The sequence below is a fragment of the Scardinius erythrophthalmus genome (genome assembly GCF_964197995.2).
Source record: "Scardinius erythrophthalmus genome assembly, chromosome: 2".
NCBI classification, from domain to species: domain Eukaryota; kingdom Metazoa; phylum Chordata; class Actinopteri; order Cypriniformes; family Leuciscidae; genus Scardinius; species Scardinius erythrophthalmus.
In genome coordinates, this window is record NC_138222.1 from 28,309,813 (window position 1) to 28,325,139 (window position 15,327).

General features: G+C 37.5%; 1 protein-coding gene across 2 annotated transcripts in view; it reads left to right on the plus strand.

The window, feature by feature from the left end:
* Window positions 1-13,324: 13,324 nt before the first annotated feature.
* The window catches only part of hsd17b12b (hydroxysteroid (17-beta) dehydrogenase 12b), a 63,040-nt gene continuing 61,037 nt past the window's right edge, over window positions 13,325-15,327 (plus strand). The window contains exon 1 of one of the 2 annotated variants that reach the window (XM_081359850.1): window positions 13,325-13,650. In XM_081359850.1, coding sequence (XP_081215976.1) covers window positions 13,497-13,650 — 154 coding nt within the window. In that variant the 5' untranslated portion in view covers window positions 13,325-13,496. The remainder of the gene's footprint in view (window positions 13,651-15,327) is intronic. The other variant, XR_014029730.1, reaches the window with a different exon arrangement.

Sequence of the window (15,327 nt, forward strand, 5' to 3'; positions counted from 1 at the left end):
ATATTAATTCATGGTAAAGAATTGCTATTTAAAATGTCAATAATATGCTTCGATCAAGATGCAGGCTAATCATGATAACTTATCCAATATACAGAATATTTAAGATCCAAAATGCTACTAACTACACACTAGCAGACCCATCAATAGATTTTACTTGACGCTTCAGTAGTAACACCGTGTCTAGTTGAGTGCCACACTTCTAGGAGAGCCCCCTTCTAGCCATCCCCATCAAACCCGTTTTACCCACAGCCAGCCCCGCCCCCTCTCTTTGTCAGCTGAATTAATTTGATGCTATTTTTTGAATTTCTGCGTTTCCCAGGGAAACCTAATGACGCAATGACGTCAATGCGGGTCAATAGCACAGTGATAGGCTGGTGGCGGGGAAAGCTGTGCTCTCCACCAACAGAAATGACACTGCTGTATCTAAGAAGCCCCGGTGTCCATTAAATTAAGCATACGGAGTATGTGCACAAAGTAACTGAATATAAAGAATGAGCAAACACGTTTTAAAAATACGTACACTATACAGTCTTGATTTATTACACAAACTCGGGGTGAAACGATACTAAAATCATATATTTTGTTTAGCAAAACTAAATTCTTACCTTGAATGTGAAGATACGCAGAACGTCGCGTTCTGTCTATGCAAAACAAGCCTAGCCTTCCTTTAACTTCCCAGGAATCAAGTTCAACCCCCCACCCCTAAATACACTGGGAACCCTGATACTTTCTCTAGGTATTTATCTTCATTCATTAAAAAAAAAAAGAAGAAGAAGAAGAGTGTGCTCATTCACGCAATGAGCACTGTGGTCCAAATGCACGCGCGCGTCCGTATAGGACATCCTCTCAGAACCCTATGTGAACATCACTTTTAACCTCGATGACTGAGAATGTATACGGTGAGTGATATTTCTTTCCGTTTCAGTTCTGAACTCATTCTGGACTTTAGCGGGGCTTATTATGACTTTGGTCGGTTTTTGAAATGTTCAGGAACTGAATAGGCGATAACTACAGAGTTTGATTGCTTGTGGTTGGATTGTAGGTTACGGGCATTTGGAGTATAAACAGTTCAGATCGAAAGATGCTACTTTTTTGTTTGTGTTCAGGATTACAGAGAATAAGCGCACGCGCCGCTTAGAGTCACACGCTTCAGTCTTTCGAATAACTTTTCATTTATTCGCCATTGATATTATGCGGCTCTTTCACAAGTTTAAATTCACTAGTGCGATGTTCTCAAAGCGTGCTGTTCTTACTGTTGCCGAGTGGTCACGATTCGCGCTGTTGTAACATTTATGAATCGCACTGATTTCTCCGGTACACGTTCAGAGTCCGCTCTTAGGTTTTACAAAGAGCAAACAAACGGATGACATAATGAAACAATGTTTTTTAATTTTTTTTTTTTATCTCATGTCAGTAGTGTTCATGTTTTACTCCTCTTAACTTGATTTGCTACAGTATTGATATGGTTCGCATGTCCCTCACCTGCTACATCTTAAGTCACTGAATATGTAACCTGGAATGTCTATAGACCAACAAGAACTCTGTCCCCCAGTAACAACAATGAAGGGAAAGAGAATCTGTTTCCCCGACTGAAATGAGCGGACGGCTGGTTCAGCACCACGGACAGCGACTACACGACTACTGTACCTCAGGCCTCAATGCGAGCGCCTGCGTCGAACTACATTTGACATGAAACAGTATGAAATAGCCTAGCAAGTCTATTGATGCATAAACACATTGCAACTATGGAATGAGTATTTTATAGGCTTTGTCACCAGTGATCACCTTGCAAACCATTACCCTACATTTCCAATTAAATATATCACTTAGACTACTATCGTTTTGCGCGATGCGTTAAGGTTTTTGCAAGGGCCGTTTTTACTTTGGGCTTCGGCCTCAAATGTTGCTATTACAAAACGGTATTACAGAACTTGTTATTGATTGCTGTGTTTGAATGGATGCCGCTTTATGCTATGACTTTAAAATATTTATGATAAATTGAACAGGCTAAACTGTGGCTTGTCTGATCTCATGAAAATGCGTCTCTATTGCACGCATTGTGTTTATCGCAATTTATACGCGAAAATTAGTTTTTGCGTGCATTTGATACGCACTTTATTGCGTGTAATACACACGCACCCCACACGACTAATCCTACCCATGCGTATCATATGCACGTAAAAACTCATTTTGCCGTAAATTGCACGATAAACACAATGCGTGCTATAGAGACGCATTTAGTGTGACCGCGGTTGCGATCAGATGGACGTAGTTTGGAACTTGCATAAGGCCTCAGATCCAGAGCTGGATTTTACTGGCTACGTCTGCTCGTCTTTGCATCATCATCATCAGCCATTGGCACAACCATTATATGACTGTCTGTGTCACGTTTTAATGCATGTAGTCTGGTTTGCACTGCGCGAATTTGAGTAAGATTAGAAACAATCGTTTTTTACTTGGTCCTTCTGTTTTCAAGAAAGAGTTTAATGTCCATTCTTGCTCTTACACTGACAGTATATTGGCGTGTTGTGTGTGTGTAAAAACTCCTTAAATAATGTTAAAATGTTTGCCTCAAGCATTTATCATACTATCGCCTTATACGAAAAAAAAAAACAGCCACCGAATACAGCAGTAATGTCTTTCATTAAGGCATCGGCAAAAGGAGGAGAATATGAACGTGACGTCAATGCAACTGACGCAGCTTTGGATAAAGGAGGAAACAGAAAAGACTTATTTTCCGTATACATTACATTCATCTTTGTATTTATGAGCTTTAATTACGAGTTTGTCTGTGATTGTATCTGTCAGGCTATTGTTAATTATTGTTTTGATGCCATTAATTGGGGCGTAACAGTGGCTCAAATCAGTTCAACAGCCTGTCAAAAAAGAGAGAGAAAAAAAAAATCCGCATGCATTCGAATAAAAGCAGAAATCACGATTAGTCATTTCTAAAGGATGCCATGTCTCCATAACCGAGCGTCACGACTCACGACCCTTTACGCAAACTGCGTTAGAGAGTAGATGTGAACGCGCATGTCACGGTGATCACGTATTGAGGAGCATTTGTGAGTGCTTCTTTCTCCAAGTGCTCTAAAAATAGTAACAGCTTGATCCAGAAATAGACAGGGGTATCACCCTCATATGCAGCCTTCGTTTTGAGGCATAAAAACACACCAGGACGGCACGTTATGTTCTATCGTTTTGTCCTTGAGATATTTCCATGTGTTATTGAACCATTCCATTGTGTTTCATTCAGTACACACACGGGTATTTCTCTCATCGAGGGCTCCCTCCACCGGCGAGATCTCTTGCTCTCCTGGTGACCTCAGTTGCATGTTCTGGCTTTAAAGGCTATGTATATTTTTCTTTATTTTGATGGATCTGTATGGTCACTCGATTCAGCACGCAGAGGTTTAATATCGCACGCATCATGTCGAAGTCAGGGGAATCACCCTGTCTGCATTCAGTGAATGGAGATGGAGGGGAACTCATTGGAGCTTGATTTAATCACGCTCAAATAAGAAAACAAAGGTTCTCTGAATAACATAATACATTTGATAATTATCATTCGTGGCCGATATCACACGACGTCTATAATACAGAGGAGCTGTCCGCCACGAGTGGTGCTGAAATTTCAGTCACAATGCTGCAGCTTGTGTCCAGTCCAAAGATCCAGTCATTACAGAAACGCATGAAAGACGATTCATTGTAGACCTTTATAGACCTCTCATGACATGAGGAAATTGTTGTATGTGGCAGTGCGTTTTCTGGTCTTTACAGCCTACACAGAAGACTGCTTTTGAGCATCTGACCATTTCCTCAATAATTCAGAATATCACATACGTTTAATAATTCATTCCCTGCATGGGATCCTGAGGGTAGTCTGGGAACCCTGCTGAAAACACCATCCTAAATCAGCCTAAGATGGTTTGCTCGTCCTAGCTGGCTTAATTATGACCAGGCAAGCTGATCGAGATGGTCCCTCATCCGCAAAAGCTAAAACCAGCCTGGGATGGTATCCCTCTTACAAGAATCTGTGATAAACCATGGCACCTCAAGATCACGTCAATTGTGGCACTTTAAAAAAAATTAGAAACAGCCATCAATGATCTGTATAGGAGCCAAAGCTTCAAATCTAGCATCGCTGATTTGTAAACAGTCCGGCTTTTTCAAGACCAAATCGTGGTCTTTGTAAATCCAGCTCGTCAGACTAAACACGTAGCTGTGAAATTTCGGTCATACATATGGTTTGTGTTCATCACTTCAAAGACCAATCAATTCTTCACAATTGCCAAACGTATGAAGTGGGTAAGAGCCTAGCGCTCCCTGCTAATACATTTTTGGCGTGCGGTTTAATCGGAAACAGCACAGATTGGCGAGTCGTGACTGCTAAAGTGAGTAATGCGCGTCGGCTGCGTCAGTAGGGGCAAAGCGCTGGGTGCCGGAGACAGATGGAGGGAATCGTGACTGACTGGAAACTTCCACAAATGAAACCACAACCTCATCATGTCTCCACGAGAGCGCTATCTGTTAAGACTGGACTTAAATGTTAGGCTCTCGCTGTTCTCCCCTTGTCACTCTCAGTTCTGACCTTGGAATCCGGAGGAAATTCTACGACTTTGAGTGCAGGGCTCTCTGGCTAGAGAGTTTATGTGTGCGTGTGCATGTGTGCTCGTGCTTGTGAGGATGAGGTTATTTTATGGTTGTGTGTGTGTGTATGTGTGTGTGTGTGTGTGTGTGTGTGTGTGTGTGTGTGTGCGCGCGCGCGCGCTTGCGTAGGGTATCCAAATATAGCCAGATTCAGAGAATGGTGTTCATTATTTTATGAGACGAGGAAAAGAGGAAGCAGTGTGCAAGCTTGTACACAAGGATCTTGAGGAACTTGTGGTAAGTGTCCAGCTGGATCCTTTTTATATTTATCGGCGGTGGTGGTGCTTATTATTTGATATGGATGGATGCATTTTGTATTTGAATGGATCATTCCAGATGCGTTGAGTTAATACTCATAGATTAACACCCGGTGAACAACCGAAACCCGTATAATACATCACTATAATTATCAGATGTGGCAGGAACGACAGGATGACACTTTCGGATTAAGAAAACGCGCTTCGCAAAGACAACAATGAAGCAAATTTATTAAATGCATTTCGCACTCCGCTGGAGAATTAGTTTTCTATATTTTTCCTTTTTTCAAAAAGGGGGGTCCCTGTGTGAGGAGAGCACGGATTGGTCGAATGACGAGTTTTCGCATGCTCCAATGAAATCCTTCACTGCTCTCTATTTACTGTGAGCTGGAGCGCAGTAATTCCCCTCCTTCAACAGATCTATCGACTGACAGGAGTAGATCAGCTTTTTGCTTAACCACATCACGAACGGGAGAATATGTACAGTATGGCCATAGGAACGGCATCAGAGCGCGGATAAAATGACGGTGCACGGGCTCGGATGGGAAGGGAGTCGTACACTAGAGCGGATTCCGTGCATTTATCCGCGAATTTGTAGAATTGGAGTCTACTGCACACGGTCCGGCCATTGGCTACAACAACATGGACTGTCAGTAATTATGGACCAAGCCTACAACTCAGATGCCACATTCAAAGCGAATGGAAAAGTCTTTCACGAATCTTTTTGCGGTCTGGGCTTGCTGTTCTCAACTATCAATGGGAAGCCCTTACCCCAAAAAGCATTTGCGGAGGGCGCACACAGCGAATAATTGAAGAAAGCTCTCTCTTACTTTTGCTCCTCTTGGACTATCATCATACTCATTGCCAGAATGGTTATTTTGTGATTTTTATTTTTTTATTTTTTAAATGGAACAAATCCTCGGTCTTTACTATTTTCCTTTCTTCTTTTTTTAAACCTAAGTCTGGCACACCCTTTCAGTATCAAGTGACTCCAACCGCGCCTTATCAATTTAACATGTGATTTAATTCTGAATTTTAAGAGTAAGGGTTGGGGACTGCATGCTTACTATAAGCAATATAAACGATGCGATGCTTGACGGTTTTCCCATGTGAATGAACAACTGAATTAAAGCACAAATGCAATAAAAAGAATATTACATCTGGATCGTGACATCTTATTCGGAGTTTTGCAGAGACGCAGCTGACGCGCGCGCAGGTGCTGTTGCATACAGCTCGTGGAACATCAAGTGTGTTTGCAGAGTTGCCATACAATTTCTAAACACGACTCGTGGCACTCCAATGAGTTTACGTGGAAATATAGTCAACAGTAAACGTCGTATGGACGGAGCGATCCTTGAAAAACTCCTTGCTAAATTCAATTAAAAACACGTGTGATGTGCTCACTATAGGAACATGTCAAAATGTTTGCTTAGGATCAGCTACTAGTGTCACGTGCCCTTACCTGTGCTCTAAAATAAAGCTTGTTCACACTTACGTTATAGACAGATTAACTGCATACAATATAAGGTAAACTAATCTTCATAAGGGAGCCTTCATAATCCACTCAGACTTCTTAACATTATTTATCCACACATCAGACAGCACATACACTCTCTTAATTAACTTTAAAAAAAAACACTGAATCATTTTATCATCATGCACAACTTCTGATAATATACTGTGCTACTGTACTGTAAAAACGCAAAACAATAGGTGCAGCAGTGCTGTAATGTAAATGCATTACTGGAAAAACAACAACAACAACAACAGTAGTTTTGAATGCTTATGCTGCATGTTCTCCTCCAATATGCTTTGAGATATGATTACTCATTTTGAAAATACTGGATAATAAGTGATCTTGCTTGTGAGAATATTTGTTTTATTGTTTCAGAACATGCAATGTAATGATTGACGTCATGATAGTTTATTGAAGGATTAACTCACAATTACAGTAAAAAATTGTTCAATGCACTGGATGTCAACATTGCGTGGTTTTCACAAAATAAAAAGAATTATTTGATGTATACAAATTCATGAGTCATAAGTGTGTATGAGTGTGAAGGTGCTGACAGCACTTTCCTTCATTTTCTCTTCTCTCTAATTGTCATTGTCAACTGAAATGCCCCAACAAAATTTATTAAAAAAAAAAATGTTTTTCTTCTCCAGACTATTTTTTTTTTATGACAAAATTATGTTCAGGGCTTCTCACTTTCCCACTTTCTCCATTTCATTTTCCAGTCTCGTCCTCTTATCAAGCAGAAACAACCCATTAAAGCAACCCGCTTTGTCTAGTAAAGTAAGGCATTTTAAATAAAACTAATGTATAACAACAATGCATGTTAATTTGTGTGCAGGTTATTCCAGCCCCAGGGTCTGAGCTAAAACAGAGAGAAGCAGACAGAGAGAGAGAGAGAGAGAGAGAGAGAGAGGGAGAGAGGGATCCGAGTCAACAGATCAGGAGAGCCCATGCCTAAATAACAGATGCCAGGCACGTGAATAATGACATTTGTGTGTGTTTTCTCAAATGCTTGTCATCATGTCATTGATACTACTGGATACCTACTATGCAACACTTATGTATTGTCTTCTTACAATGCTGTAGATTGTAAACAGGTGCACTGATTGCATATTTAGTTTAAATGTTCAGAATTACAGATCTGTAAGCTTTTGGAATTGTTCCTTTTTATGCTTTTTAACAAAAAAATATGGCATGAGGTTGACTCCCATCCTCTGACTCTATTTAAGAGTTGATGCGCTCATATCGTAACCACTCTAAATCGCATGTGCAAACTGTGGATTGTTATTTTGTATTAATTCATCAATGACAAAACAAATGTTTACAACTACAAGTGAGGTTTTCATTCTAATTCATTTTTGCAGTGTGGTAAAGTAGCTAGACGGTCAAACTGGTTAGTTTGTTTTGGTATACACACCACGCATAAGGTTCAAAGCCCAGACAAATCTCATGTTGTGATATCCATCCAGCCCAGTAAAAATCTAATTATAAAATCTGCAAAGTAAATTATTAATCATGCAAGATGCAAAGCAATATATATATATATATATATATATATATATATATATATATATATATATATATATATATATATATATATATATATATATAACCAATGTATAATAATATTTTCTAATATGGTAGATGTTATTTAGATAGTTTGTTTTCATTTTGATTTCCCCCCTTGCAGCTGTAATCTTTGCATCAAGCATTTCAGTCAAAAGCAAAGTGAAGACTTTGCTCTGAAAGCTTGCTTAACCTTAGGTTGACGTAACCCAGCGTCTGCGCACTCATCTCCTATAGGCACAGACAGCCTGGAACATTTTCTATAGCTTAACACATTGTTTAAACTTGCCGTTTCATTACTTAAAACAGGTTGTGGTGTGGGTGTTACTGATGATTCAGGGTGTTGAGCAATGATTCCTGACTTTTGCAAAATAACATGTGTTGTCAGTCCACATCATTGTGTGATGATTTTGAAGAACAACACTAATTACATTTTTCTTTCTAAACTCAACAATACTCTCATTAAAATACAATTTTTTTTGGTTTATTAAAAAAAGACTAGGTTCTAGACTTTAACATCCTTCTTAACATCATTGTTGTTCAATCAAGATATGCTTTTTAATTTTTTTCTTCCACAGAAGATACAAAGAAGACAGATTTGCTTTTGTTTTCTGGTAGTTTTCTTGTATTGCTTATCAAAACACAATGTGATTTTTCCTCACTATTTGTCTTAAAGTGAGGTTCGGATTATGCTGGATTTATTTAAAAAAGATTTATTACATTTTAATGGACATGTTTGATATACAGTGGTCAAAAGTGATGTCCATTTTTTTAAAATGACAGTACAAGCTCAATTAAACCAGCAAAATATGATGGAAATATTTTATATTTGTTAGTTAGTGATGTCAAATCGATTAATCACAATTAATCACATCTAACATAAAAGTTTGAATATATGTATGTTTATGTATATGTATAAATGTGTGTGTGTGTGAGAGAGAGAGTGAATACATCACACACACACACACACACACACACACACACACACACGCACGCACGCACACACGCAGGCACGCAAGCACACATACACGCACACAAGCACACACACACACACGCACGCAAGCACACACACACATATGTTTACAAACTTTTATGCTATATGCGATTAATTGCAATTAATCGATTTGACTGCACTCATTTGAATTAAATATGAGGGAAGAACAAACACTAAACTTGGTTAGGGTTTTATCTGACAAAATTATTTGAAATAAAAAAAGGAAAACTAAAGCTACAGGTTTTATTTTACTATGCAAAAAAAAAAAAAAACAGCTCACAGGAAAAAGCATACACTGACTATACGACATAATCACTTATTAATATTTCATTGGTTCTCTCTTTTTTTTTTTTTTTTTTTTGCATGTGTTCATAATTTCTTTGTATGACCGCCTGGTCAAAAATGATGTACGCACAATTTGGCATGTTTCATGCATTATCACAAATAAAGTCCAAGCACAACTACACAATATGCTTACAAAATCTTCAACAAATGTTTAATAAATAAAGGGTAAAGATGCCAATTTTCCTTGGCCAGACACTATTGGCCACTTTTATACAAACCATGTGCTGTATTCTCTGCCTTTTCTTTGCTCTTGACATTGTGACAGGTTCAATGTTACACATCATGCTATTGCAAACTTACATTAAAACAATTCAAGTGATTTAAAATGAAGCATTTTTCACGATAAACACAATTCTGAATACTGAGTAAGGAGTGCACCTGCTAACAATAATACTCACGGCTTAAATCTCCTTAAAGATTTCTTTATATTATGTGAAATAGAATGTGGGTTTATATAGATCTTACATAAGACAGAATTTTTGCTCACTGTATGCTTGAAATATGTCGTTTGTTCAGTTAACTCCTCAGTAAACCTCCAACTCCTGACCTATACAGACTGGACAATGATAAGCATAGAAGAATATTGCAATATACTGCAATTTGTTTTATTTAATTTGCACAATTAAATAATGTGGTTGCAAATCACTGTACGCACTAGTCGTTTCTGTCTGCCATTTTACAGATTTTGACATTTTAAATTATAAATTCTGCATAATACTGTTCTTTAAATGGTTGTAACTTGATAATGATGAGACTAGGGGTGTTCAAAATGACAGCTTGCCTTCTTTTCGGAAGGCACTGAAATCTAAATCTAAAAATGATAATAAAAAATGTAACCAACATCTCCCCTTTCCACTTTAATTTGACATTAAGGCTTCAACATATAGCCTACTAATATATTAAAATGAGCTGAATCAATTGCAACTGCGAAAAATCCTAAAAATGTACTTTGTTTGAAATAAATATGTACACTATATCTTCTCCTAACATCAATGTTCAGAAATTACAAGTCACTTTATTTGAATTGGTATTTTGTTTTTTTAATGTTTTTATTTTTTTTATTTCAATTTTAGTTTTAGTTAACTAATAACCCTGGTTCCACATGATATAACATTCAAAATACCACATGCATTAAACAACTGCAGCATTAAGCACCTTGCATATATAGACACTTGAGGACTCAAAGAAAAAAATAATATAAAGAAAAGAAGTTACAGATTACGGAAAACATTTCTTGTCTGTTTTCAATGTAAAGTTATCTTAAAGGTCTTGATCATTGGCTTGTTATTTCATTATCCGGATACACTTTGTTTTAAGGTGTCATTGTTACAGTGTAATCATATATTTAAGTACTGAGTAATAACAACTTAAATACTATAGGGTTAGTGTAGGATTAGGATTTGGCTGAGGGTATAGTTGCATGTAATTATGGTGGTAAGTAACATTTGTAACAAGGACACTGTAAAATAAAATGTTACCCATTATCCCCCCCCCCTTTTTTTACTATTAAAATCATTTAAAATGATGTAGATTTGTTGATATAATGTCATCACTCCCCCTCAAAAACTGCTGTAAAGCAAACAAAATCTATGAGTTTGGAGGGGATTTGACAGATTGAACACACACACACACACACACACACACATGCACGCTTGCACACACACACACACACACACACACACACACACACACACACACACACACACACACACACACACACACACACACACACACACACACACACACACACACGTGTTTTCATGTTTTATGGGGGACTTTCCATATAGACATAATGATTTTTATACTGTACAAACTGTATATTCTCTCTCCCAACACTAACCCCCTAAACCATCACAGAAAACATTCAGCATTTTAACATTTTTAATAAAACATTGTTTAGTGCTATGTTTTTAAAGCCATTTTAAAGCGACTCCTAATAAACCATTTTTATGTTGTAGTACCAGTGTAATACCCATGTCATTATAAAAAATTGTGTCCTCGTAAATTATGTAAACAAGCACACACACACACACACACACACACACACACACACACACACACACACACACACACACACACACACACACACACACACACACACACACACACACACACTGAGACTAACTGATCACATCTTCAAATATTAAAAATATTTTGGTTGTCATTACTCTTCATTTTGTGTGTAATGTTGTGAAGCTAATATTTTTACTCATCATTGTATAGTATGTATGTTTAAATTAAGGTTTTTAAAAGTCATGGACTAATTTTAACTGACTAAACGTGGTAATAAACGTGTCCTTTCTTTCTGGCATGCAATATATGGAGTCAGGTTTGCCAATACAAACCAAACATTTTTTATTAAATGTTATTAATAGCATTTATATGACCCAATTTTAACTGTGGCATATTAAATATTAAGGCTCAACCAGAACATTCAAAGCAGGCATTTTATAAAATGTTAAACAAGGTGTCCTATACACAGTATAAGCAATAAACATCAGACACGTGAGAAACATGCTTGGGTTAAGCTAGACTGTAGTAATAGTTGTCTTTACTTAAATATAGACTATAGTGTGTTCCGATTTAAAAGTGTGTTTTATGTGTGTGTACTTTCAAGGATCTGAGATAAATTTTATTTTTTATGTATAGAGTCAAACTTTTATCCATGTCTTTTGTTATAACTCTGGTTGTCCAGTGACTTAACCTGCCCACTTACAATTTTCTAAATTAGCATTATCTTTTGCTGTTTGCACTCTATTTGATACATTTGTATGACAAGTAATAACTACCTCAAAAACAAATCTGGCAGTAACGTGAAAATCGTGATGCATTTTGAAAAGAAAAATGTACATACTTTGTATAAATTAGACATTGTGGCCGAGAAAATAAAAAAAACAATACAAGAACAAGGAAGAAACAGACAGCTCGAGCAATTGTATAGGAGTACAGGTATGTATAATCGATAAAGCATATATTTATACGCAAAATAAGCATATTAAAAATAAGAGAGAATAATGGAGCACTCAGGATATCTTGCTTAGAAGAGGTTTATAATATTTGCATGAAATATGTCATAAGTAATTTGTGTTAAATTTCACCTGAAAAACATATCAGCTATTTTTTATATCCCCCACATTACTGTTGACTGTTTGACTGTTATGCTTTGCATAGTAAAATATAATAACAAGTATTTAATTAAATACGAAACAGTATTTCAACTTAAAAACCTTTGTTAGGCATGCGTTGTTATGTTTGTGTCTGTCCATTAAAAGGTTAGTTGAGTGAAATCATTCAATTTGCATTCATAGTGGTGCTAGCCTATTATCACAAATCTTCAATTAATAAATGGGCAGTTAAATATGTAAATATTCATATGCATATATAAGTCACCTTATACCTTTAGAAAAGTCTATTTTACTGGGATTCTGCTTTGTCTGTGATTCAACTAAATTTCAAAATTCAAATTTAAATAGAGTAGATGATTTAGGATTTTACATTACTGGCACTTAAACAAAATATAGATATTAATAAGAATTACATCAAAAGTAATTTATGCATTTTATAAAAGTTGAGACATGTGGGGCTTCTTACCCCAGTAGTGGGGTAGCTAATGGCCTCTCTCTCTTGGAATAATTTAACATTTTGTTCTATAACATCTAAATAAGCTAATGTTTCTATTTATTTCCTATAATAACACATCATCATCATCCTGCACATGCTAACGTTAAAATATTTCATAGATTAAAAGTGAATGCACATTGTTCTTAAGGGGGCCATCTTCCCCAATGTTTCCCTACATATTTAAATTTATTTAATTGTCTCCGCGATAACGTATGATTCTGATAAAAACAATTTAAATTATTTTAAGTCATCTCAGAGAAGGTCCATATTTTTTTAAACAATGTTTTATTCACACATTGAATCTATCTCGCCGGAGAGGCATGGGGTGGTGTACGGTGACGCGCAGATCTTCTATCCAATCAGAAAGCAGTCTGCAGATTAACGTAACAACGCGTAATCAACACGGAAGCGGATGTGCTTGAATAAGTCCTGCACACTACCGAGCCGACAACGTGTAGCATCTCGGCTATTTGTATTTGTGCAGAGTCTGTGAAAACAGTTGTGGTCTTCCGTGTGTGAGACACCGAGGCACGTTGATTCTGTCATCATGGAGCTGCTGACAGATGCACTGTTTTGGATCGGTGTTGCCACTGTGGCCTGGGTGTCGGTGTGCACTCTGTGCTGTCTGCTCAACGGGATTCGCGTGTGGATTGTGGGGAATGGAAATTTGATGAAGGCATCCAAACTCGGGAAATGGGCAGGTTGGTACACACACTGCACTGACATTATGCAGGCAAGCCGCTCCAACAATCAGCCATCAGTTACTGTGTGTCATGATGGTAACATGATGGGCATTTGATGATTCACTGTGAAGCAATTTATAAAACATTTTTTGTCTATCATGATGACGGCTGGAGCTTAATTTTTTTTTTCTTTTAATAACTTTTTCTACTAACTTTTTTTTTTCCTTTTCCTTCACTGATCTTATCCGCTATACGTATCCACCGTTGACGTTTCCGGGTCTTTGGCTGAGGCTCTCGTTGCCACAGTTAAATAAAATAGTTATTTTTTTAAACAATAACATATGCACATTTAAAGACAGAGAAAAACGAGTTTGTAATAGATTAATAAAAACATTTTTTGTTGTTGAAGCATTTTGTTAGTTTGCATTATTTCAACTCATTTGAGTGACAGGTTGTCCCGCCCTCACGCCATTAAACACGTCATCAGAGAGCAGAGAAGAGATGTCACTGCAAGAGGCAAGGGAAGTTATTTTGATTAAAAATTGAGAGCACATGAAATTACAAAAATAATGATGTGCACAGTTAAATCAAAACAAAATACTGCAATATTCCTTTAAAAACAAAAATGGTATATTTGATTTTATGGTGACTTTAAAGATGCAGATGCTCATAGAAGCACAAGGTAATACATTAGTTCATGGCTTTTGGCTCTTAAAGGGTTAGTTCACCCAAAAATGAAAATTATGTCATTAATGACTCACCCTCATGTCGTTCCAAGCCCGTAAGACCTCCGTTCATCTTCGGAACACAAATTAAGATATTTTAGATTTAGTCCGAGAGCTTTCTGTTCCTCCATTGAAAGTCAATGGACGGCATACTGTCCATTTCCAGAAAGGCAATACAGACATCATCAAAGTAGTCCATGTGACATTAGTGGCTCAATCTTAAGTTTGTCAAGCGGCGAGAATACTTTTTGTGCGCAAAAAGTAAACAAAAATAACGACTTTATTCCACTATTCATTTCCTTCTCTCTGGGCCTCGAGCTATTTCACGTAGTGTTTTTGCGTAGCGCGACTGTGTTGGCTCACTATTGGCCGACGCTGGTCATGTGTGATGCGTGTGACGTACAACACAGACGCGCTACGTAAAAACACTACGTGAAATAGCTCGAGGCCCAGAGAGAAGGAAATGAACAAAAAGTATTCTCGCCGCTTGATAAACTTAAGATTGAGCCACTGATGTCACATGGACTACTTTGATGATGTCTGTATTGCCTTTCTGGACATGGACAGTATGCCGTCCATTGACTTTCAATGGAGGAACAGAAAGCTCTCGGACTAAATCTAAAATATCTTAAACTGTGTTCCGAAGATGAACGGAGGTCTTACGGGCTTGGAACGACATGAGGGTGAGTCATTAATGACATAATTTTCATTTTTGGGTGAACTAACCCTTTAACTGACATATACTCTGTGACAAAGGGATGAAGGTGATGATGACGAGTGACAAGTGGGATCTGGAGTTAACCAATGGATAATGCTTTTGCCTTTTAGCACAGGAGGTGGAGTGATCCTCACACTGACTGTAGTCTTTTTGCCTTATTGGTAGATCTGACTTTTGACCATGAGCTTATCGTACGTGGAGTTCCAAAAGTCCATCATCCTTAGACCAGTCACCACTATCATGCTTTGCTCT